Source organism: Vipera ursinii, assembly GCF_947247035.1.
Source record: "Vipera ursinii genome assembly, chromosome: 2".
NCBI classification, from domain to species: domain Eukaryota; kingdom Metazoa; phylum Chordata; class Lepidosauria; order Squamata; family Viperidae; genus Vipera; species Vipera ursinii.
Window position 1 is genome coordinate 229,806,879 of NC_139513.1, and position 23,398 is coordinate 229,830,276.

The 23,398-nt window shown below is 38.3% G+C and overlaps 1 protein-coding gene across 2 annotated transcripts in view; it reads left to right on the forward strand.

Annotated features, from left to right (window-relative positions):
* Positions 1 to 23,121, forward strand: part of LOC310635561 (transducin-like enhancer protein 4) — a 178,062-nt gene extending 154,941 nt beyond the window's left edge. For both annotated transcript variants that reach the window (XM_083354624.1, XM_083354625.1), the window contains exons 9-21: positions 1,283 to 1,402; positions 2,556 to 2,609; positions 3,025 to 3,177; positions 5,462 to 5,594; positions 8,811 to 9,004; positions 10,406 to 10,482; positions 12,559 to 12,808; positions 15,517 to 15,764; positions 17,921 to 18,068; positions 18,655 to 18,805; positions 19,046 to 19,122; positions 20,673 to 21,113; positions 22,656 to 23,121. In XM_083354624.1, coding sequence (XP_083210750.1) covers positions 1,283 to 1,402; positions 2,556 to 2,609; positions 3,025 to 3,177; positions 5,462 to 5,594; positions 8,811 to 9,004; positions 10,406 to 10,482; positions 12,559 to 12,808; positions 15,517 to 15,764; positions 17,921 to 18,068; positions 18,655 to 18,805; positions 19,046 to 19,122; positions 20,673 to 20,780 — 1,713 coding nt within the window. In that variant the 3' untranslated portion in view covers positions 20,781 to 21,113; positions 22,656 to 23,121. The remainder of the gene's footprint in view (positions 1 to 1,282; positions 1,403 to 2,555; positions 2,610 to 3,024; positions 3,178 to 5,461; positions 5,595 to 8,810; positions 9,005 to 10,405; positions 10,483 to 12,558; positions 12,809 to 15,516; positions 15,765 to 17,920; positions 18,069 to 18,654; positions 18,806 to 19,045; positions 19,123 to 20,672; positions 21,114 to 22,655) is intronic.
* Positions 23,122 to 23,398: the final 277 nt, after the last annotated feature.

A 23,398-nucleotide genomic window follows, 5' to 3' on the forward strand; every position in this document is an offset into this window, starting at 1 on the left:
CTCTAAAGCACCCGAAGGCAGGACAAGAAGCAATGGATGGAAAGTAATCAAGGAGAGAAGCAACCTAGAACTAAGTAGAAACTTCCTGACAGTTAGAACAACTAACCAGTGGAACAACCTGCCTCCAGAAGTTGTGAATGCTCCAACACTGGAAGTTTTTAAGAAGAGACTGGACAGCCATTTGTCTGAAATGGTATAGGGTTTCCTGCCTGATCAGGGAGTTGGACTAGATGACCTCCAAGGTCCCTTCCAACTGTGATGTTGTTGTTGATGATGATAGAAGAAGGAACATGAAACTCAATTTGTTTAATGAGGAAAGGTGCACTCCTTCACTAGAAGGTCATGGAAAAGATATGATAGTCACCTGTCAGGGATGCTTTAATTTTGATTCCATTCCACTAAGTGAAGGATCTGAAATGGTGTTTTGCAACCCAATGAATCTCTGATTATTTGTTTTCCAGGAATCCAAATCATAGTAGGAGCAATCCTTTTTTAACAATTAAAAGTCCCAATTATTTCTTTATCTCCTTCATACCTGTCCTGTATTTTGCATATAATATACCAGTGATAGTATGCTATTATTATGATATAGTTTGGTAATAGTTTTTGCCTGTGAGTGTTGTGTTTCTCTCTGTGTGTAGGGATTATAGAGTATTGGGGGGGGGGGTTGGGCGTGGGATGGTATTGTGGCACTAATGTTTGTGCAGCATTCAAACATCAGAGGAAATACTGTTTTCTCCCAGATTTGGTATTGAAGCCTGAAACACACACAAAAAAAACCCCACAACCCTGCACCAGCACATGGATCTGCTGAGGCAGAGGTACCCCAGCTTTATCTTTCATGTGACAAACTGAAAAGTAGCTACTTGAAAAGTAACTAGCACAGTTTTTCCATTGACATCAGAAAGTTATGGTGCCTATTAGGAATTGTATCCTCTGGGGAACCAGTCTTGCTAGCTTATTGAAAAGATAGCCTGGAGATGTTTCCTTTCAGAGATCTGTTCACAAGAAATGGTTCCACTTAGCCATGTTGTGTTGCAGGTCTACTTTTCAGGTACTGTAAGCACACCAGCCTGTTCCTTTCCATAAAAGCCAGACAGTTCTCTTTGTAACTGCAACCTGATTCTGAAGTGATAGGCTAGCGTTTTGGTTGCCGCTGTGCTGATCCAGGAGCAGCTCATGGAGAAATCATTTATATCTGCTTATTTCAGAAAGACGTAGCTATGCTGGCATAGCTTTTGTCCTCTCATCGGGATGTCCTCTCTCTTCCCTCTCATTTCAGAGCTCTTCTGTATCTCCATCAGCAAGTTTTAGAGCCTCTGAGAAGCACAGAAACTCAACAGATTACTCTTCTGAAAGTAAAAAACAGAAGACAGAAGAAAAAGAGATAGCAGCTCGTTATGTGAGTGAAACCATGTAGACGTACATATTTTTCCTTATTATTTGTTATTTTGTACTGCTGATAAGGGTGCACCAATTTCACCCCAAAAAAGTTTTTGGCTGATCTGCACAGGCTCAAAGGGGGATCCTGCATTTTCTCTCCAAGAACCCTACTCAGCTGTACTTTCCTGAAAGGTCAGGAAAAAGTAAATATAAAAAGCTTGGCTTTGCTCCTCAACACAGATGCCTTCCATGTTGAAAAACATGCCAAAATGGAAACGGCATCGTCTCCCAGTACTCTCTTTGACAAATGTGCAAACTTTCCTAAAGCTGTTGCTTTTCTTTTATACACGTTCAATTTATATTCTGCCTTTCTGTTTAAGCGAGCAGTTAATTTAACAAAATTACAAAAACATAATACTAGATGTAACCCATAATTAATAGAATAGTAAAATACATGTGTATTTAGTGATCTTCTAAATGCTGGGGTTAATTTTTATATGTTTTTTAAATGTCAAATACATTTTTCAAGAAAATCTTCTATAACCTAGGAGTGATGCAGTAGAAAATCCTCTCCCACAGACCAGATAGACAAGCTTTTTCTATCCAGAAGGGTCTTTCTGCAGATATCAACATTCAGAGAAGTTAGCAGTGAGAGAGGTGATCTCTCAGATAATCAGTTCTTAAAGTGTTTAGCCAATACCAACACCTTAATGTCTGCCAAACAAGTAAATCTTTTGTTATAATATAAGCCCTGGCTGATTCCTGTTCAGATGCTGCATTTGCAACATCCGATTGAAACTTCCAGAAACATAACAATGCTAAATTAGAAAGGGAGGGATACTTATTGCAAGCTTAACATTCCTGATGAGCAATCTGATGAGGTTGGTTTTCCCAAGCTCCTTTTTTATAAGCTCGTCCAAATTTTGATTCATCCTCTAGTCTGTATAACTCCAGAAGCAATTATTTACTAGCCACATATTTAAAAAATTAACCGTGGCTTGTTGTATTACAGCCGAAGGACAGCTATATGGATTAAATGAGTTTTAAAAAGTACTAACTGATATTGTTACCCATTTTGCACTGCATTTCCAGACCTCTTCATATTTAAATGAAAAGTGTAGCTTTAACAAGTAAGTGTTTTGGGTGCTTGACTGTTTTCTTCTTCAATGCAGGATAGTGATGGTGAAAAAAGTGATGATAACTTGGTGGTTGATGTATCCAATGAGGTATGTGCAATTTTGCTTTGGGAGACATAATTTATTGCATGTATACCTCAGGTAACATTGAGCATGCTTAGAAAATGGGGGAGTGCTACGCTGCAGGTGGCTGATAGACTTAACAGCAGATCCTACTGCTTTTAACTTTATAAGCCATCCAGAGTCGCCTGGTGTTGAGATGGGGGGTGAATCAATATAATAAATTAAAAAATAAAAATAGCTTTGCTTTGCTGTGATAAAAAGGTATCATTAATCCATATCTTGATATGGAAACATGTTGTCTTTGTGAATAATGATTTATGCAAGCAAGGGAATATATTATACCATTCATGAACTTCACTACGGGATGCAGTCACAAAGGAGCCATATGTTATTCACTGGACCAAATAGGAGACCTTGATAATCATTACAGTTCTTTTTTTAGGATCCGTCATCTCCACGAGGCAGCCCAGCACATTCTCCAAGGGAGAATGGCTTGGACAAGGCTCGTCTACTCAAGAAAGATGCACCAATTAGCCCAGCCTCAATAGCATCTTCAAGTAGCACTCCTTCTTCCAAATCCAAAGAACTTAGCCTTGTAAGTGACTGTACAATCCACATTCATCTTCATAACTGTGTGTGCACCATTGGGTATCTAACTTGAGGTGAAAGATAATGAGATGTGTCCCAGTAGTACATCATAATATAACACTAAGTTCAATATATTTCTACCAAAAAATATATATTTTGCACCTCAGGATCTTTCAGTGATAGAAAGTATTTATTCAGCTAGCCAGGTCTGAAAATCATGTATTTTATCTTTTATTGTATTTTTTTTTCTGTCAGGAAGCTTGCTATTCTGTGAATAAATAAGAGTACGCAGGGGTTCTTTGAACCTTATTTTATTTTATTTTATTTTGGTATGACAATTTACAGTAATTTTAGCTTCCTGCTTCGTTGTGATCTGGTTCTTGGCTTTATTTGTGTTACTTGGCTATATTCAGCTACAGTCATATTCTACCTAAGAAATAATGTGTCATTTACAATAGCATTCCTTTTCTTGCACAACAAGTCACAATTCAGAGAAAGGCTGTTTGGAAACCCAGAGCAGTACTGACTTCTTTGACTGATATTTTGTGTGTGTATATGAATTTGTATGAGAGACACTAGTTGTTTTTCTAGGATCTTGATCTGCCAGAATTTCTTCATAACTAGTCTCTTCACCTGAGATTTTCACATGATTATTTAAGATTGAGAGGTGCAATTTAGTGGCAGTTTTTAAAATCTTTTAACATTACAAAATTGTTACACACTCAAAGGAGGGTCAAACACAAATTTCAGGTAGCATTCAAACTTTTATTTTGAAGTTGTAATATACTTAATTATTAATGGAACATCTCCAAGTCACATTTAACTCTTACTTACACAATGGATATATCCATGTTTTTCTCTAATTATGCAGAAATGTCTTGCTGTTGTCATCTGTGATTTACTTCAAATAATCTCTGATAAATGACTTTTGATAATCCAGCATTTTTAAACTTTACCCAATAATATTTTCCTTGAATAATGAGTTAATAACAGAAGAGAGCTGGTTTGGTGTAGAAGTTAAGATACCAGGTTAGAAATAAGAAGAATGTAAGTCTAATCCTGCATTAGGCACAAAGCCAGTTTGGGTGACTGGGCCAGCCACTCTTTCTCAGCCCTTGGAAGTAAGCAATGGCAAACTACTTCCAAAAAACCTTGCCAAGAAAACTGCAGGGACTTGTGTAGGCAGTCGCCAGTAATCCCCCTGGCATCCTCTAAAAAAAGAGTTAATAGGTGGTCTCGACCAGGAGATAAACAACACTGTTACAATTTCAGGAAATTAATAGGATAGACTTAGGCAAATCGCTAAGATCCTTAACTTTTTCTAAAGTTACACTACTTTTTCTTACAAATTCAAAAATATAGAAGATGGATTCCTATTTAAGGAAAGGAAAAATTCTCATAATAAAAACAGTTGAGTATAAGCATAGTATGTAATTAGGAAGATTGTTAACTTCTTTCTGCTGCACAATTCAAGCAGAGGTTGGATATCCATCCAGCAGGGATGCCTTCATTTAATTGCTACATGGAGCTTAAAGGGTGTCTTCCAATTCTGTGATTCTATGTTTCATTTTATTCAGTTTTAGATAGGCTTTAGGTAAATATGCATAATCTGCAAAGCAAATATGCAAAGGAATTGTGGCAATCTAAAGAACTGAGGTAATCTAATACAGGATGTTTAAAGGTATTGCTTGTTTGGTTATGCTGTGTGGTTATAGTACCATGTTCTAGTTTATAAATTAGGTAAAGGGATTTTCACATTCTGAGTATTTAGAAAAAGCTGACATCTGAATATTAGTCATTTCATATTACATGTTGTAGTAAATATGGTGAATTCTCATGAGCATAATGTGCCATTAATATTTTGCAGATTTAGATACAAACAACCACTGCTATTTCTCAATACTGTCTCAGCTTCTATCATGCAATTTGCTTGAACTCTGTTATTAGCACACCCAGCTGCAGGCTGGACTACTATTGGATAATTTAATATTCTGCATCTTGTTAAAAAGAAATATGGTTCATTAGTTCTGTTCTTTATTAGAGGCAGCCTTGAACTTGGCATGTTCTAGATGGGGAGCGGCAAAGAAATATATGAAATATCAAAATTCTTTGATTCAAATAATGTAATGGTTTGATATTCATTACAATAGCCAAAGAAATTCTACCCCATACCTGTGCTCTTAGTTTTAATGCCTACTAAGAAGGACACCAATGTAGATCTCAATAAAATGAACTCGTGCAAGTTGCATTCTCTATGATTTGTGCATAAAATCTGCTTTTCTCCATATCAGAATGAGAAATCCACCACCCCTGTGTCTAAATCTAATACCCCAACTCCACGTACTGATGCTCCAACACCCGGAAGTAATTCTACACCTGGATTAAGGCCTGTTCCTGGAAAGCCACCAGGAGTCGATCCATTAGGTTAGTAAATGTAATTGGAGAGGGGAAAGGTTAGATTTATTTGTCAAGTATCTGCTGCTTGCTGCATGCACACAGCTGTAGAGTGTTGAATGTAGATCTATGGTCAGATCTTATATCTCCCTTAGATTTGCTACCTCATCTTGGGCAACTCTCATCTGGTTTTTCTGGTCTGACATTGTCCAGATGGGCTGATCTACAGCTTCTGTAATCTGTAATCAGTATAACTAACTACCATTATGATTGGAGATTATGTGAGCTGTAATCCGATACATCTGGTGGGAATCAGGTTGGAGACCAGTGAAATACACCTAGAGACATTCCTTACAAACCTGTGCAAAACCAAGATTAATCTTTCTAGATGGTTCTACTCTGCATTATAAGAGAAAGATAAGGCCTGAATAACTCAGTGTCAAAAAAATACTTGTTATTTATGCTCAACATAGGGAATGCTCCTTCCGACGCGACCTAAAAACCTATTTGTTTGAACAAGCCGGCCTGGTCTGATGGGTTTTGTTTTAATTATTCTTTTAATGTAATTTATTTTCTGCATTTGGGCACTAGGGTTTAATTTGCTTTTAATTTCTGTATTTTGGGTATTTTGGTATTTATGTCCCTGTTCACCGCCCTGAGTCCTTCGGGAGAAGGGCGGTATACAAATCAAATCAAATAAATAAAATAAAATAAATAAATGTCTTTAGAAATTGTCAGTCAAGCAGGTCATCGTTGTCTCAAAGGTGCTCTCCCCCCCCCCAAAAAAAAGGCAACTAGACTGTTTTTTATTTGAGGAAGAAGAAGTCATTTCACTTCTTATACATTTGATGAAGCTTCTTGGATAAGAAGCGAAGCGTCTTCTTCTTCTTCCTCCTCCTCAAATAATAATAATAATAATAATAAAAACACCTCAATGGCCTTTTGAAAAAAAAAGCAAGTTTGAGTCAACATAAGAAAAAAAAATCTTTTGTTTATGACGTTTTTAACAGCATTCAAACAGAAGTTTCTGCCTGCAATCTGGAAGGATAAACTCCAATATCATTAGCAAAATTCATGATGTCAGGGAAGAAAGCTGATAGGAAACGTTCAGGATGGGTGAAAGTCCTTGAAAAGGGATCTATATGTTTAGAAAATCCAAGGGAAACAATACAAGTCAGTCTAGCTGTATTATTTCCGCGTGTGCTATCTGTAAATAAAACAAAACAAACTGTACCCCCAAGAAAGTACCAGGTACCCCACAGAGAATAAAGCTGTCAGAAGGAGTACTGAGAATGAGTGTTGTTGAGATTAGTGTAGGTTGTTGATAATTACAAAATAAATGTTTGAAAAAAAGGAAAGGGAGGAGTCCATTACATGGCATGGGTCCGGAATACCTCGGGGACCACCTGCTGCCGGCGTTGACTCCCCTCCGCCCCGTGCGTTCCCACAGAGAGAGCCTCCTCAGGGTGCCTCCAGTCAGAGAATGTCGGCTGGTGGCCCCCAGGGGGAGGGCCTTCTCTGTGGGCGCTCCGGCTTTGTGGAATCAGCTGCCGGTTGAGCTCCGGATGGCACTGGATCTCCGCTCCTTCCGGCGCGGGTTAAAGACCCATTTATTTGAACAAGCTGGCCTGGCCTGATGGGGAATCACTTAGGGTTTTAATATTTATATATATATTTTATTGTTTTTTATTGTGGGCAATAATTTAATTCTTTTTTAACTTTTGTACTTTTGTAGTTTTAAGATATGCCCTGTTCACCGCCCTGAGTCCTTCGGGAGAAGGGCGGTATAAAAATTTAATTAAATAAATAAATAAATAAAAAATAAATTTATTTTGAGAATTAAAAAAAAGAGAAAAGATTCAGTGTGCCAACTCGTCAATTTAAAATACTAACAGATAATGAAAAACGGCTCTTTTTTTTCTTTTGTCCCAGAAAATGTGTCCCACTCAGCAGTGGGTGAAAGGATTGATAGGGACTTGGGACACCTCCGCATAAATAAATAAAAAGGTTCAAACAAAGTTTAAAGGAGAGAAAAAAAAGGATCAGAAGCCTGGAAATTAAGTCACTTAAAGTGAGCAAATGAGGATGTTCGGTTTCGAAAACACCGAGTAGGAATATATTGGCATTCTTTTGATTCCTAAAAGAATTTTACATTAAATACACCAAGTCTGATTGATGATGAAATTATAGTTTTTAGTTACAAGAAGACAGGTATCACTTGAATGTAAAGTAATACTTTTTAACAGAAAAAGCAATTCAGTAGGGGAAACCGTTGTCTAGGGAGGTGGTGTACCTCATTCTTCTGCATATGTAGAAGACTGGATAGCCAGCAGGCAGGGATTTCTTAATATAATAATAATAATAATAATAATAATAATAATAATAATAATAATAATAATAATAATAATAAAGTTGGAAGGGACCTTGGAGGTCATCTAGTCCAACCCCCTGCTCAGGGAAGAAACCCTATACCATTTCAGACAAATGGCTGCCAAGTCTCTTCTTAAAAACTTCCAGTGTTGGAGCTTTCACCGCTTCTGGAGGCAGGTTGTTCCACTGGTTAATTGTTCTAACTGTCAGGAAGTTTCTTGGATTTGAATTTGGATTCCTGGACTGAACTTAAATAGCTTCTTCCAGTTCCATGACCCTAGGTCCAATTCCTTCAATTTCATTTGGGACCTCTTTAATCATGGAGAACTTACTCTTTGAGTAAATTTGCAAAGGAATTATAGCCCTCTAAAAACTGAGGGACACGGTGGCTCAGTGGGTTAGGACGCTGAGCTTGTCGATCAGATGGTCGGCAGTTTGGCGGGTCGAATCCCGAGTGCCGCATAGCAGAGTGAGCGCCTGTTACTCGTTCCAGCTTCTGCCAACCTAGCAGTTCGAAAGCACGTAAAAATGCAAGTAGAAAAATAGGGACCACTACGGTGGGAAGGTAACAGTGTTCCGTGTGCCTTTGGCGTCTGGTCATGCCGGCCACATGACCACGGAGACGTCCTCGGACAAGCACTGGCTCTTCAGCTTTGAAACGGAGATGAGCACTGGCCCCTAGAGTTGGAAACGACTAGCACGCATGTGCGGGGGAACCTTTACCTTTACCTTTACAAACTGAGATAACCCAGTGCAAAATCCTTGTTTGCTTTCCTTTTCTTACCCACCTGGATTTCCCTTTCTTCAGTCCAGCATTTTCTTATGATATAATTTGTAAACATCCTTTCCTTTTCTCCCATTTCTTACCTTTTGTAGCTTCAGGATTGAGAACCCCCATGGCAGTCCCATGCCCTTATCCTACCCCATTTGGAATAGTACCCCATGCTGGAATGAACGGTGAACTGACCAGTCCTGGAGCCGCATATGCGGGTTTGCATAACATCTCTCCTCAGATGAGCGCAGCCGCCGCCGCCGCTGCTGCTGCAGCTGCCTATGGAAGATCTCCAGTGGTAGGTTTCTTGCATGTTATTTCCCAGTAAAAGGTGATTATGCTGGGAGGAGCTTATTTCCAACAAGGTGGTGGCTTATAAGATATGAATCAGACATCACTGTTATCCTGAATCTTAAGTTTTCCTTGGGGAATGGAACTTACTTGGCAATATTTAAGATAATGGTTGCTGACTGTAATTTTTGTGTTAGAGGCAATTTATACCAGTAGAGCACTCTGGACATTATAATGACTTAATTTCAATGAGGGCAATCCAGAAGTCTTTGTCTAGATTTCTCTGCTGGCAATTATAATGACTTAATGACTCTGGACATTATAATGACTTAATTTCAATGAGGGCAATCCAGAAGTCTTTGTCTAGATTTCTCTGCTGGCCATTATAATAACTTAATGACTCTGGACATTATAATGACTTAATTTCAATGAAGGCAATCCAGAAGTCTTTGTCTAGATTTCTCTGCTGGCCATTATAATGACTTAATGACTCTGGACATTATAATGACTTAATTTCAATGACTGCAATTCAGAAATATTTGTCTAGATTTCTCTGCTGGCAATATATTATATGCTGACTCTGTAAACCGCTTAGAGAGGGCAGTAAAGCACTGTGAAGCAGTATATAAGTCTACAGTAAGTGCTATGGCTGCTATGATTTCATGAGGTACTTTTGTGCTTACCTAGGGACTGATTAAGAGGGGGAAAAGCTGGACATTGCAATTCTCTGTCCAGATTATGAAAGTTTTGAATACAGTTAGTCCTCAGATTACAGTCATTCATTTAGCAACTGTTCAAAGTTACAACAGCACTGAAAAGAGTGACGTATGACGGGACCTTTCATTTATGACCATTGCAATATCTTTGTGGTCATGTCATCAAAAATTGTGTACTTGGCATTACAAGGGTTGAAACATCCCACAGTCATGCGATTCCCATTTGCAACCTTCCTAGCTGGCTGGTGACACAGGATCTTCCTCCCACTTGTGACACTTCCCATAGAGGCTCACTTTGTGCATCACATTTCCCAGGTTCCATTTTTCCTTTCTCAGGCGTCTATCAAACTGATAGAATTTTTAATTTCAGTTCATCTCTCCAGGGTTGACTTCTACTTCTGTTTATGGTTTTACTGATAATTGATGCTTTAAAGGTTTTCCTTGCCGCTATCTTCAGAGGCACTATGTCTCTGAATATTATTTGATGAGGTGGAAAGTCTCTTTGAAGCAAATGAGTGGCTAGTTTTAGAAACAGGATGTTGAATTGTGGACCTTGGCACAGCCCAATATAGTTTTTAATCTTTGCAGAAGGTTCTCCATAGTAACGTTTGATGTAAGGCTGAAAAGCAGGGTTCCAGCATTTCCCATTAATGCTTAAAACTTTCTTTATTCTGTTTGTGGGAAAACTCCAGGTTGGTTTTGATCCACATCATCATATGCGAGTCCCAGGCATTCCTCCGAATCTGACAGGCATCCCAGGAGGAAAACCGTGAGTGTTAAACACACTAACTCAATCATATTATTAAGCTTTTGTTCCTTTTGCTTCCTCTCAATACTGAATTCCATGTGTGGCAGAGGGTGGTTAATCCTCCTTTTAATCTTAAAAGCCTATTTGGCAGTTTTTCCTGTAGGTGACTATATGCCAAGGGTATCGGATGCTGTGGATAAAAGAGGGCATAGGGAAGGGGTTATGTTTCTGCAATGGGGCATGCTGGACTAAGGTAACTCTGCTTGGCACAGAAAGACAAATTACAAAAGGCTCTGTGGTGTGCATGTCTTTAGTGTTTCACCCCTGTGTTTTAAAAATGATTCCTTTGTGCACAAAAGAAGCCCCACAAGGAAATGCAGACTCACTGGATTCCATAAACAACATTGCACAAAAGAACACTGAAGTGTTTTGTTTGATTGGAAATACTGAAAAAATATATATATGATATCATAGTGTACAAATGGATCCCTGAGGAAATTGACTAAAAAAAGCTGACCTACCATAACTAGCCTGGCTGTTGGGAGAAACAATTATAGAAATAATGTAGTTTTCACCTACTTTACTTCTCAGCAAGAGAAGAGTACACAACAAATCCAGTATAATTATTTGAACTCTTCCTGTGAAAGCAAGCAGTAACTTAAATAAAGTCTAGTAAGACTGTTATATAATGGGTGTGGGGTGACCATATATAGAAAAGATCTATATATAGGAAATATATTTAGTTGACCTGTCCTGAATGATACCATTCATGAAATATTAGAATTACCATGTTCATTTAGTAACTTTGCACTTAGATCCTTTATAAGTAGAAGTTTGGCAGCCATGGGTGAATAGTTTAATCTCTTCAAATTCTTGCCTTTGTAGCTTAAGTCCTTTCAGATATTTTCTATAATATGATTACATTTTCAATCACTAAGCACACTATATGATAGTTTTATTTATCTGAAAATAAAGAACAGGCAATGTAAAACCCTCCAGCTGTTTTGGATTGCAGTTGATATTATCTCCAGCCAGTATGAGCAATGGTTGGAATTGATAGAAGTTTTAATCCCTAACTTCTACACAGCATTAAGTACCATTTCTTTGACATATTTTAATTGAGTTTACTTGTTTTTACTGCAAAGAAGGAAAGAGGTTTTTGTTTCAAGGAAGATATTTGTGAACTATCTTCAGTATCCTAAATTAGATTTCCATGTGGATGCTAGATCTGTTAACTATACATGTCCTTGCATTATGCTCTAGATCAACTTTAATAAAGTTTTACCTAAGGACTTCAACATATTATACTTTAAGCATAGCAATTTTAAGCACTGGAATGCTCTCTCCCTGGAAGAATATTTCAAGAAACCTGTTTATAAATTTTTTGCAGGTGACATAACTGCCAATCGTACAATGTTCTACTCCAGATTATATATATATATATATTGTTCAGCATGCTCCAACCTACCTTTTGTTCCAGTCAAAATAAAAATACCTTTCCCACTCAGCAACAACTTAAAACATAGTAACATAATATTATGTATTTTACAAACTGTGCATTAGCATTAAGGTTTTGGTTATGATCTTTAAGTCCTTACATGGCATGGGTCCAGGTTACCTCGGGGACCACCTGCTGCCAGCGTCAACTCCCCTTCGCCCTGTGCATTCCCACAGAGAGGGCCTCCTCAGGGTGCCTCCAGTCAGGGAATGCCGACTGGTGGCCCCCAGGGGGAGAGCCTTCTCTGTGGGCGCCCCGGCATTATGGAACCAACTGCCGGTGGAGTTCCGGATGGCATCAGACCTCCGAACCTTCCGTCGCGGCCTGAAGACCCACTTATTTGAATTAGCTGGTCTGGCCTGATGGGGGATTATGGGTTTTTAAATTGTTGTTTTTGAATGGTATTATTGTTTTAATTGGGCATTGGTTTAATCTTTTTTAACTTTTGTATTGTTATTTATATATGCCCTGTGAACCACCCTGAGTCCCCAGGGAGAAGGGCGGTATATAAATTAAATAAAACCTTAAACTGTATTTGGTAAGTTTGCATTGGCTAGTAGATGAGTAATTAAAACAGGATTTCTCTCTGCTTAACCTAGAGCGTACTCATTTCATGTAAGTGCTGATGGTCAGATGCAACCTGTACCTTTCCCTCCTGATGCCCTTATTGGGCCAGGAATTCCACGTCATGCTCGACAGATTAATACCCTAAACCACGGGGAAGTGGTATGTGCAGTTACTATTAGCAACCCAACAAGGCACGTGTACACTGGTGGAAAAGGATGTGTCAAGGTTTGGGATATCAGTCATCCAGGAAATAAAAGTCCTGTCTCTCAGCTGGATTGTTTGGTGAGTTAAAAATAACAGTAATTCTTTAATGAGAACGATGGCTTTAGAAGGATATCTGTGCCCTACGTAAATAATTTGGTGTTTGTGATATTTTAATCTAGTTTCTGTAGATACGAGTGGCCAGGGATTGTTAATCTTTACTAGCTGATTAATTCTTTAACCTCTTTTTATAGACTATGGAATTTAATGAATGTTAAAAAGACCTTTCCACTTTTTTTAACAGAAATATCATGCTTAAGAATGTTGGTTATATGGCTGAAGGTGGGCAATGTACGAGGGCAATTCAGAAATAAACCTCCCATTTGGTTATCAATGACAGACACTCACAGATACAGAACTTTTATCATACACATTAGAAAACTACAACATTACATTACTTTTCGACACAATCGCCATTCGAGTTGAGTCCCTGATGCTTGCTATGGGTGGCTCGTCCGAGTTTTCGTAACGTTTCACAGTAGATATCTGAACTGATGGTTGAACCATGCTCCATGAACTTCACTTGCAGTACTCCTTTGGCATCTTCACATTTGGCAGGATTTTCTGTGGCATCACTTCCAGTGTGCTGTTGGTTCATGACAATGCCCGCACACCGCTAGGTGCACTGAAGAACTTTTGAAACAGTTCCGTTGGGATGTCTTTGATCACCCCATCATCTTGATAGCCCAGATTTAGCGCCAAGCAACTACTACTGAGGAATTTCTGTTGTGATTCAGGGTCAGCCTGTAGGTTCGGCAGTTGGGTTGGACGACTCAGAGGAGGAGGAGGAGGAGGGGGGTGTTGAAGAGCTTGCTGAGGGGGTTGGACAGCTTGATGAGAGCCCTCAGCCAGGCCCCTCTCACCTGGTCACCACACAGACCCAGCTGTGTGAGCCTGACAGCATGGATGAAGATGACCCACAGCTGGCCCTGTTCAAGGACGCCCGACGCAGGAGGCAGTCAATCAGGAGTAAACAGAGGAAGGCAATGGGGCTCCTCGGAAGGAGGCAGAGAGAAGCCACGCCCTGAACTGTATTTAAGGGGGAATGCGTGGGAGGGCTGGTTTGCTGAAGGCAACCGCTTGAAAAGCTCCTGTTTCTTGTTTCGTGTTTTGTTCTATTTGTTTTTGTAGCAATAAATTTGGCAGGCATAATTCCAGCCTCTTGCCTTCTTGTAAAAGGGGTTGTCCCTGCCTTTTCTGCAGGGCCGGTAGCAGGCTGGTACAGAACAATTTCAAACCTTGTAAGATGTTATGACAAGTGCCTCAATTTAAATGGCGATTATGTCCAAAAGTAACGTAATGTTGTAGTTTTCTAATGTGTATAATAAAAGTTCTGTATCTGCGAGTGTCTGTCATTGATAACCAAATGGGAGGTTTATTTCCGAATTGCCCTCATAGTTAAACTGAGCGGTAGAAGTATCCTGCAACTGTTTTCTTCATGCCGTGGGACTTTCTTCTAACAGTCTTTCTTGCCTGTCCACATTTGTACTGGAAGATTCCCAATCCTTTGTCAGATATTTTTTTAAAGATTCATCAGTTTTGCCATTGACTGAAACCAATGTTGACAGTAGGATAGCTTAAGTAGAAACACCATTAAACATAAGTAGGTAGCTAGAAGTAAGGTTTTAATTCCATATCCCTCAATTTAAAGCTGGATTCACTACACTTCAATAGGTCGGTGCCTTTTAGAACATGAAGAAACAATTGCTTCTATTATTTTTTTCATCTTCAAAAAAGAACCATCCAAATGTCAGTATTTTTTTCCCCGTACACTGAGTCAAGGTAAAACTCCCACACTAAATAGGAGACTATTAATTCTGTATGATAACCAGATCCCCGTTGGTGAGCCTTCCCTTATTCCCCTATTTAACATTGTTGTTTTTACTGAAAACTTTACCAAATCAAAGTATGCTGAACATTATCAGGAGATTATGAAAGGTATAGGTGGGCCTTGTTACTAGCAGTCTCATCTGTGGTTTCGTGTAGCTGTTAATTATAGACTAGAACCAATTATCCACACTAAACAATTTAATTTATCTTTGGTTTTTGACATGCTGTTCTGATCTGTTTCTCATTTTGCATGTGTGCAGAAATCTGCACCGACCTCCACCCCCACAATTACCCAGTGATCTGCAGCATTCTTGTGTTATCTTCCTCTTCCTGCATGTTATTTCCTCCACAATGAAAATGAACAAATGCACAGTAGAGAACTGTGATAAAGGGGCAAATTTAGCGCAGCATTTTGGGAGAGAAAATGAAACCCTCTCAACTCCTGATGAATCTTAGCATCAAGTTCAAAAGCCAGAGAGAGAGAGAGAGAAAGAGACAGTTATGTCTCAGGGCTCCAGGATCAAATCTTTCTCCTTCTCATAGATGTGGTGTTTTGTTACTAGATATTTCATGATCTTTAGACATGTGCTGAATGAAACCTCTGTGAAAGAGATCCGTCTGTATTTTCCAGATCACCCTGGAGCATTCCAGTTTTTGCAACTTATTTTGGTCACGGGACAGATTTTGTAAAAAACAACTCTTTGCTGAGAATGATGGCTGTTTCTTAAAGAAAACATAAAGCATTGTTCCACTTTTTTTTTTTTAGCCCTACATTCAAATGGTTCGTGAGCTCATTAAAACCAAAAGGGAATACAGTAATTTTATAGATTTCTGCCTCGTTTTATTATGTTTTTTCTTTCTTCCGAGTAATCTCTTGGTGGTGCTTTCTATGTCTACAGAACAGAGATAACTACATCCGCTCCTGCAGATTACTCCCCGATGGCCGTACCCTGATTGTCGGTGGGGAAGCCAGCACGTTATCCATTTGGGACCTGGCGGCGCCCACCCCACGTATAAAAGCAGAGTTGACATCCTCAGCGCCTGCCTGCTATGCTCTAGCAATCAGCCCCGATTCCAAGGTGTGCTTCTCCTGTTGTAGCGATGGGAACATTGCAGTATGGGACCTGCACAATCAGACCCTGGTCAGGTAAGTCAATCAAACCAGATTAAAAAGCATTGGTAAAAGAAGCTGTTGCCGGGTTACCAAGCTGCTCAATGTCCCTTACCTTTCAGAATCTTTCTCCCATCTTTGCTATTCCATCTTTTAGACAGGGAAGAGTGACAGAGCCTGTTGTGTGCCTGCAACCTTTTCAGGCCATCATGCAAGAAATCCATCAGCAAAGTGCTGTTTTCCCAACAGAGACCATTAGCAGCTCTTTCAACCTTAAGCTGAACTTGATTGTGTATCTGTCTTTCTGCCTGACTATCTGTCTGACTGGCAGTGAAGAGCTAGATTTCTGATTCGTGCAGGGCTCTGTAGATTTTCCAAATTCACGGGATGCCTCAAGGCATCCACTAGAATATCAGTTTTATATAGATACTGTAGGGAGATTAAAATAAAGTGGTGTCTTTGTAACTGGGTAATGAAGAACTAGAGGGCAATAGAAAAATATATGCTTGCAGATGGTAATAACCATGTAGATATGATTTTGGGATCCTGCCAAAGAGTGTCACTAGTATACCAGTCATTTGTGTTTTTATTCTTTTTTTTAAAAAAAATCCATCTTTTGCCTTTGTTGTTTCTTCTTTGTCTCATTATGAGTCCTGGGGGCAGAGGGGGAGGGAAGAAATGTTATGTCTGAATTTAATTTGCTCCTGAGATCTGAGGGCAGGGCAAGTAGTAAACCTAATTAAATAGAGATAAGAGTATGAGTAGCCCCAGGCTGGGAATTCACAGAGAAATATTGGTTTGCAGTTATCTCTAGTGGAAAGAAAAACTAAATGAAAACGAATAGCCTGTGCACAATCTAAAGAATAATTCTCTGTGAAAACATGAGATGTCATCAGCTCATAACCAAATGGAGGATATTCTGTATTAAAACCACTTTGAAGTCCTGTTCAGACATTCACAAAGCCTGTCAGACCAACTGTGTGGAAGGAAAGCAGAGAAAAGTGCTTATACTCTATCCACCTCCCTCTTCTTTTCAACCTTTCTGTGTAGAAGATGTGCTTGAGTAGCAAGATGCCCACTCTGTTTTAGGATCCTGGAATACTAGGCAATATTAGGCAGCCTTTTTGGAGGCTCTGTAAGGATAGTTGTGCCCTATGCATGATGAGTGACATGGGTAGCAACAAATGATAGAGTTAACAATTGGTCTCATGCAGGGTGTACTTGTCTTATCAATTATGGAAGGTGCTTAAGAATCTTGTTTTGTTTTTAAACAAAGAATTGATTTTAAATATCTTTTAAAAAGGTCTTACAGGGACAGAAGACGTGGTCCTGGGTATATACTGAAGTGTTAAATATCTGTATTTGATTATGTTCCCCCAAAATCTGAATTTTTGTAATTTATGTAACTGAATTACATAGATCTATTTAGAAAAAAATATTGCAGTAAGAGACGTTATTTTATTGAAACAGCATTTAAAAAACTGGAAGTGGGGGCTTTTTATGATACAGAACTCTTCTCTAAACATAAGCCTTTATTTATTAATTTGTTTACTGGTGATATTTCTGTACTGCTCAACACCAGACTTTAAAAAATGTGTTAATGTAGCAGGTTAACCTTATAATGTAATAAAACACCTATTCTTTCGAAGTGCCTTTTAAAATACCAAAACCCTTTCCTTTGTAGTCTTACTCCGTACAGATAGTGGGATCAGAATTCCATTGCTAAGCTAAGCTAGTCAAGCTTGATTTTACAATTTTTGCCATGGCTGTTAAATGAATCACTACAGTTGTTAAGTAAATCATGTGCTGGAGATGCAAATCTGGAAGCCAGCTGGGAAGGTTACAAATGGGGAATCACATGACCCTGGGATGCTGCAACCATTGCAAATACATGTTAGTTGCCAAGCACCTGAAATTTGATCATGTGACTATGGGGACAATTGTAAGTGCAAGGATTGGTTGTAAGTCACCTTTTTTTTCCATTGCCTTTGTAACTTCAAACAGTTGCAAGAATTCAGAAAGGTGTTTCCAGCATTTTAAAATTCAATGGATGCCCTTCTCCCCTTTAAGAAATCATTGCTTTGCTTTCTCTGTTATTTGGGGATCCCTTAAAAGTTGGCATGGAAACTTTTGCAACGTTTTAGCAGAAGAATGTTTTCCAAAGTGATTGTCCCCCAACTTGGCATCTTTAGGCAATTCCAGGGCCATACAGATGGAGCCAGCTGCATTGACATTTCCAATGATGGCACTAAGCTGTGGACGGGAGGCTTGGACAATACTGTCAGATCCTGGGACCTGAGGGAAGGGAGGCAACTGCAGCAGCACGACTTCACATCCCAGGTACTCTTCTACAGAACCCATGACATACGGAAGTCATTCTTCGCTTCGGTTTTGCTTTTTGCATTCTTTTAATAGATTAGGGCAGGAAAGGAAATATTTTTTAACATTGCAGAATTGGGTAGATAACAATTCTTTCTTTATCCTCAAAGGGTTGTTGAGTCTTATTCACAAGCTCTCAGACTGAATGAGTTCTCTAGTTCAGAGATGCAGAATCTTACAAACAGTAAGAGTTACGGATTTCGGCTCCCAGAATTCTCCAGCCGGTCAAGCTGGCTGGAGAATTCTGGGAGTTGAAGTCTTAACTTTGTCAATGTTGGACACCCCTCCTCTAGATAATCATTTCTGTAGAACTTATTCCAAGATAATGTATTTGAGAATATTATTTCAGTCCATTTGATATATGTTACCCAGCATTAATTGGGCTTTAGTTATTGGAACTTATTATCTTGATCTACTGCAGTAATGCCAACTTTTGAAAGAAAATTTTAACAAGATTTTTCTTTTCTTTTCTTTTTTTGTCTTTCAAAGAACAATAATTATGTCACCAGGTATCTAAGTCATAATCTGTATGCATTTATAATTTCAGATCTTCTCGCTGGGCTATTGCCCTACTGGAGAATGGTTGGCAGTAGGGATGGAAAACAGCAATGTTGAAGTGTTGCATGTCACAAAACCAGACAAATATCAGCTCCATCTTCACGAGAGTTGTGTGTTATCCCTTAAGTTTGCCCATTGTGGTAAGCAATTTAGTACATGCTGGCTTTTTCGTCTGTTTGCTAAACATAATTCCAATAGAAACAGAAAAGGAAAGATACTGTTTAATTTTGCATGTGTGACTGAATGTTTGTGAAATCTTGATGTAATGTATTGCTTTGACCAGAAGAAAACACAAATGGAGATAGGGAGATAAGAAGTGGAGTTTTGCTGATGTAGAATTAATCCATTTCCTCTAATTATAATATAAAATGTGTTTTCAGGCAAATGGTTTGTAAGCACTGGAAAGGATAATCTTCTGAATGCATGGAGAACACCCTATGGAGCCAGTATATTTCAGGTAAAAATCATTAACCAGTCCCTCTCTTTTCAGCCCCAAATCATGTAGACCCAGGATGTCCAACCTTGGCAACTTTAAGACCTGTGGATTTCAACTCCCAGAATTCCCCAATTCAGAGAGTTGAAGTCCACAGAAATTAAAGTTTCCAAGGTTGGACTTCCCCGATGTACACCTAATGATCCAGCATACAGCAGTTGGGAAGGAGAAATGGAGGAAGATAATATGCATATTATTTGGGCAAATCCCAGGGATGGACTGATACCATGAGCTTTAAGTGCTTCATTTCATTTTAGCTTATGTCAGATAATAATTACACGTACTGTATAAACTCTGCCAGTGGTAGATTTTACAAAGCATATCCGTTGATCAAATCTGCTCTCAGTAGTGTTGCAATATTCATCCTTTGAGAACCTTATATAACATTTTAAAGCCTTGCTGTTTTTAAGCCTTTCATTTTATGCTGAATCCATTTCCAACCCCATTGCTGAAATTGCTATTAAAGGGTAAATAATGGTGGTTTTTCTTCCACACCTATTACAAAGTGGAATCTTTGTAGCAATCAGAACTTTTTCTGGTGGGCATGCATGTGTATACACACGTATACATGCAGTAACAACAGTATAATAACCACAAGGATAAATGGTATAATAAGAGAAATCCATGCAATAATGAACAAAACAGTAGAAACAATGAAAGAGAGGCAAGACATATGGCTCACTAGGAAGAATTTAAAGGTGGTTTTGGTAGCTTTGGGTAGTGGTATGAAGCCAAGTATGGAGATTTCAATTGTTTGTCTCCAAAGCATGTGGGGGCATGTTTCCCTCTGTTTTCAAGATCCCAAGGATCTGTTTTGCCTGATCCCAAGGATCTTGTTTTGCTACTCTGGAGTCTGGCCTTCCTGAGCTTTCTTTTCACTCCACTCTGTCTGCCTTTTGCATTTTTCTCATGCCACGCCTCTGTTTGGTTTGAGGCCTGTTTCCCACAATCAGGCAGCAAAACCGCAATTGGCTGACAGGATCACTGAAGCCTAATTATTTCCCCTGCGAAGCCCGAATTCAAGCTAGGTTCCAAGTTTTTCTGCACCGCATAGAGCGTGTGACTGATTTTTCAGCTAAAAGTAGGCTTTGAACTGTATTTAAGCAAACCAAACCATTCATTTTCTATCACAAACTGCCTCCTCTGTGGGCTGCTTTTAGACATCTGGTTGTCCCAATTGGTTGTGAATACACATTAGGTCACTTCTGTTTTATTTAAACTCTTCAAGGCTGCAAGAAAGAAAATAATACTGTGTAACAAGTGTGTTTTGTTGATTTTAATCTCTAGAGAAGAGTACATGTATGCCAAGTACAACCTTATTATTCTCTCAAGCCTGGAGAGTTAACTGCAATTAAGTTTGAAGATGCACAGACTGGAGAATAATACCAGACAGGAAGCAGAAATGTATAATTGAACCATCCTGTAACTGTTTTATTTCTTAAAAGGAACTAATTTACTATTTCATCTGATTTATGCAGAGAATGGTTAACACATGCTTTTTTTTCTTGTTTTAGTCCAAAGAGTCATCTTCTGTACTTAGCTGTGATATCTCTGTGGATGACAAATACATTGTCACTGGCTCTGGGGACAAGAAGGCTACAGTGTATGAAGTTATTTATTAAAGACAAATCTGAATGAAAACCGTACTCCTTCTAGTAGCACTTTGCTGTATATTACTTTTATTTTTCTTGTTTCCCAATCTGAGGGATGAACACGTTCAACACAGTTGTGGAATTTTCCCACTAGACTTGCTATTTAATAGCAAGCACTCATTAAGAACATATAAAACCAAATCTTCAGCTATCTACTTGGAAGAAGATGGAATAAGCATACTTAACAGGGAACTGACTCTTTTAATTATGTAACATAGCTGTAATGTATTTATTTTGTTAAAGAAATCTTTCTAACAAGGAACTGACTAAACAAAGTAGTCGGCGTCTGCCTTGGATTTGAAGGTGCGTTACATTCTTGATGACTATATTGTTGGGTTTTGTGTGACTATTGAGAAGCAAGGGCAAATTTCTCTGTGTTTGTGCATGTGTGTGTGTATGCACTAATTATGTGTGTCTGCATTAGTGCTACAGATATTATTTAAGCCAAGAGTTTCATTAAGTCATGTAGTTTTTAAAAAAATACAGTATTACAAATGGCAGTGACCTAGTTCACATTAACCTGTAGGAATATGAAATATGAAACATGCTAGAGAAATAGGATCTTTTCTCCATTAGTCATCATGTCATTCAGATATGGATGGTTATAATATCTGAACAGCAACTTTGATAATGACAAGCCCATCTCCCAGACTATGGATTTGCCTGGAAATAACACTAATCTATTATTAAGTGTTGCATGTATAAACCTTCCAAAAACCACAGGCTTTTTCTGTAGTGTGTATGCAATGAAATGAAAAGCATTCATTTTCATTATAAATAAAGTATGGCTGCTTATGTCTACTGAGACAAACTGGTTAATATTGAGTGAGGTTTATAAAAAAAAATACTTCAAATCATAGTTGATAGTCTTGTGTTTATTTCTCCTAAACTAGCTTTCCTCAGCTTCAGGCTATCCAGCTGTTTTGGATGTTAACTTAACAACTATCTCAGCCAATACAGCCAATGATCAGGAATGATTTTTGATCTCCTTGAAGCTGCACTAGAATAAAAGGAAATGGGAAGCTTGTAAATCCAAGGCTTCGCCAGGTTTATTCCCAGAGCAGAGTCTTATACACCTTGGACACTGTCCAGATGAGTAGACTTTCAGCTTCCCAAATTTCCAGCCATTGCTTTATCCTAAAGTTTACACATCTGGAGGGAACTCAGGTCAGGGAAGATTGCCATAGTTACAATTATCAACTGTAATTGAAGTTTATATCTGAAAACAAGCAATAATGGACAACAAATCTATAAATTTGATCAATCTATATTGCATTTTATTCTCTTTCTCTCTTCTCTTGAAAACTATAGAAGGGGTGAAATCCTATTTTACCATGTTCTATAGCCTCTACTCATCTGCAAGTTTTATTTAATAAGACCACTTTTTTACTATTTTGGCCTGAATTGTCAGTCAGTCATGTTTTCTCTGGTGGCTTGGTATCCTAACTATATTCTTACGATGTTTTAAAAATCATTTAGGTAGTTCAGATAATATGAGTTCTGATTTTTCCTTAAGATCCGCTTAAAAATAATAATATTGTTTTGAGGATGTGCTCCATTATGAGAGGCAACCACATGCCGAGGCGAGTGGATCATGCATGTTTATGTGGACCCCATATTTTCAGCAAATTTAATAATTTTATATTTCTACGGGAAAATTAAATACAAGAAATTGTGAAAATACAAGCCAAAACCAGCTATACTCTTAACAAGTTATTTTAAGCAGCCAATTTGACATTGTTTTGTCAACTTCCTGTAGAGTATATAATGATTATACTTTGAGATGTTTAAAATCGAGTGCATTGGTCAGAATTTTTAATATCACTTTTATTTTGTACGTTTCAGAGAGAAGTACAATAACATGTCTCAAAGATCATCTTCATTTTTTCTGGATGTTTTTGCTACATTTCTTTGAAAAGAAAGATATGCGCCTTTGGGCAATTTTGCAGTTCTAAAGATTACAGGAAAAAAAATATTTGATATATTCATTGGAGATGGCACTGAGAAGGGAATGGATTCCGACACGAATACAAACTATAAAAGTGAGGACCTCAGAGTTAGAATTTAGAAGAGCACTCATTCTGAAGTACAGAACAAAATGGATTTTTTTCACTCAGAGAAGGACTTGCTTTATTTACCGCCAGTTCTATCCAAGTCTTAGTTGAACGTCCCTGAAATGGACGCAGGCTGAGCCATTGTGCCAGAAACCATGTGTTATCTTTTTATGTTGTTGTTGTTGCTGTTAAACTATGACCTGTGACATATTCCTTTTGAATGCTTTAAAAAAAAAATAAACCCCTTTAAGTCTGTGGATCTGCTGATGTACAGTGCCTTTGCTGCTATGGATCAAAATCAAAAGAACTGTGTAGATAAACCTTTATTGTGTAAGTAGAAAATTACTTAATTTCATACTAGAAATGGGTTAATGCTGCAAGTTAAAATGGACTGTTCATTGAAGTTCCAAATGTGGTAGCAAATAATAATATTAATAATAATGTGTTAAGTGCTCAGTGTTTGATGTCATTAACAGTTTCGTAATACTCTACAGTGTAGAAAGATTTTGATACTAAACTGTGTCTTGTACATAG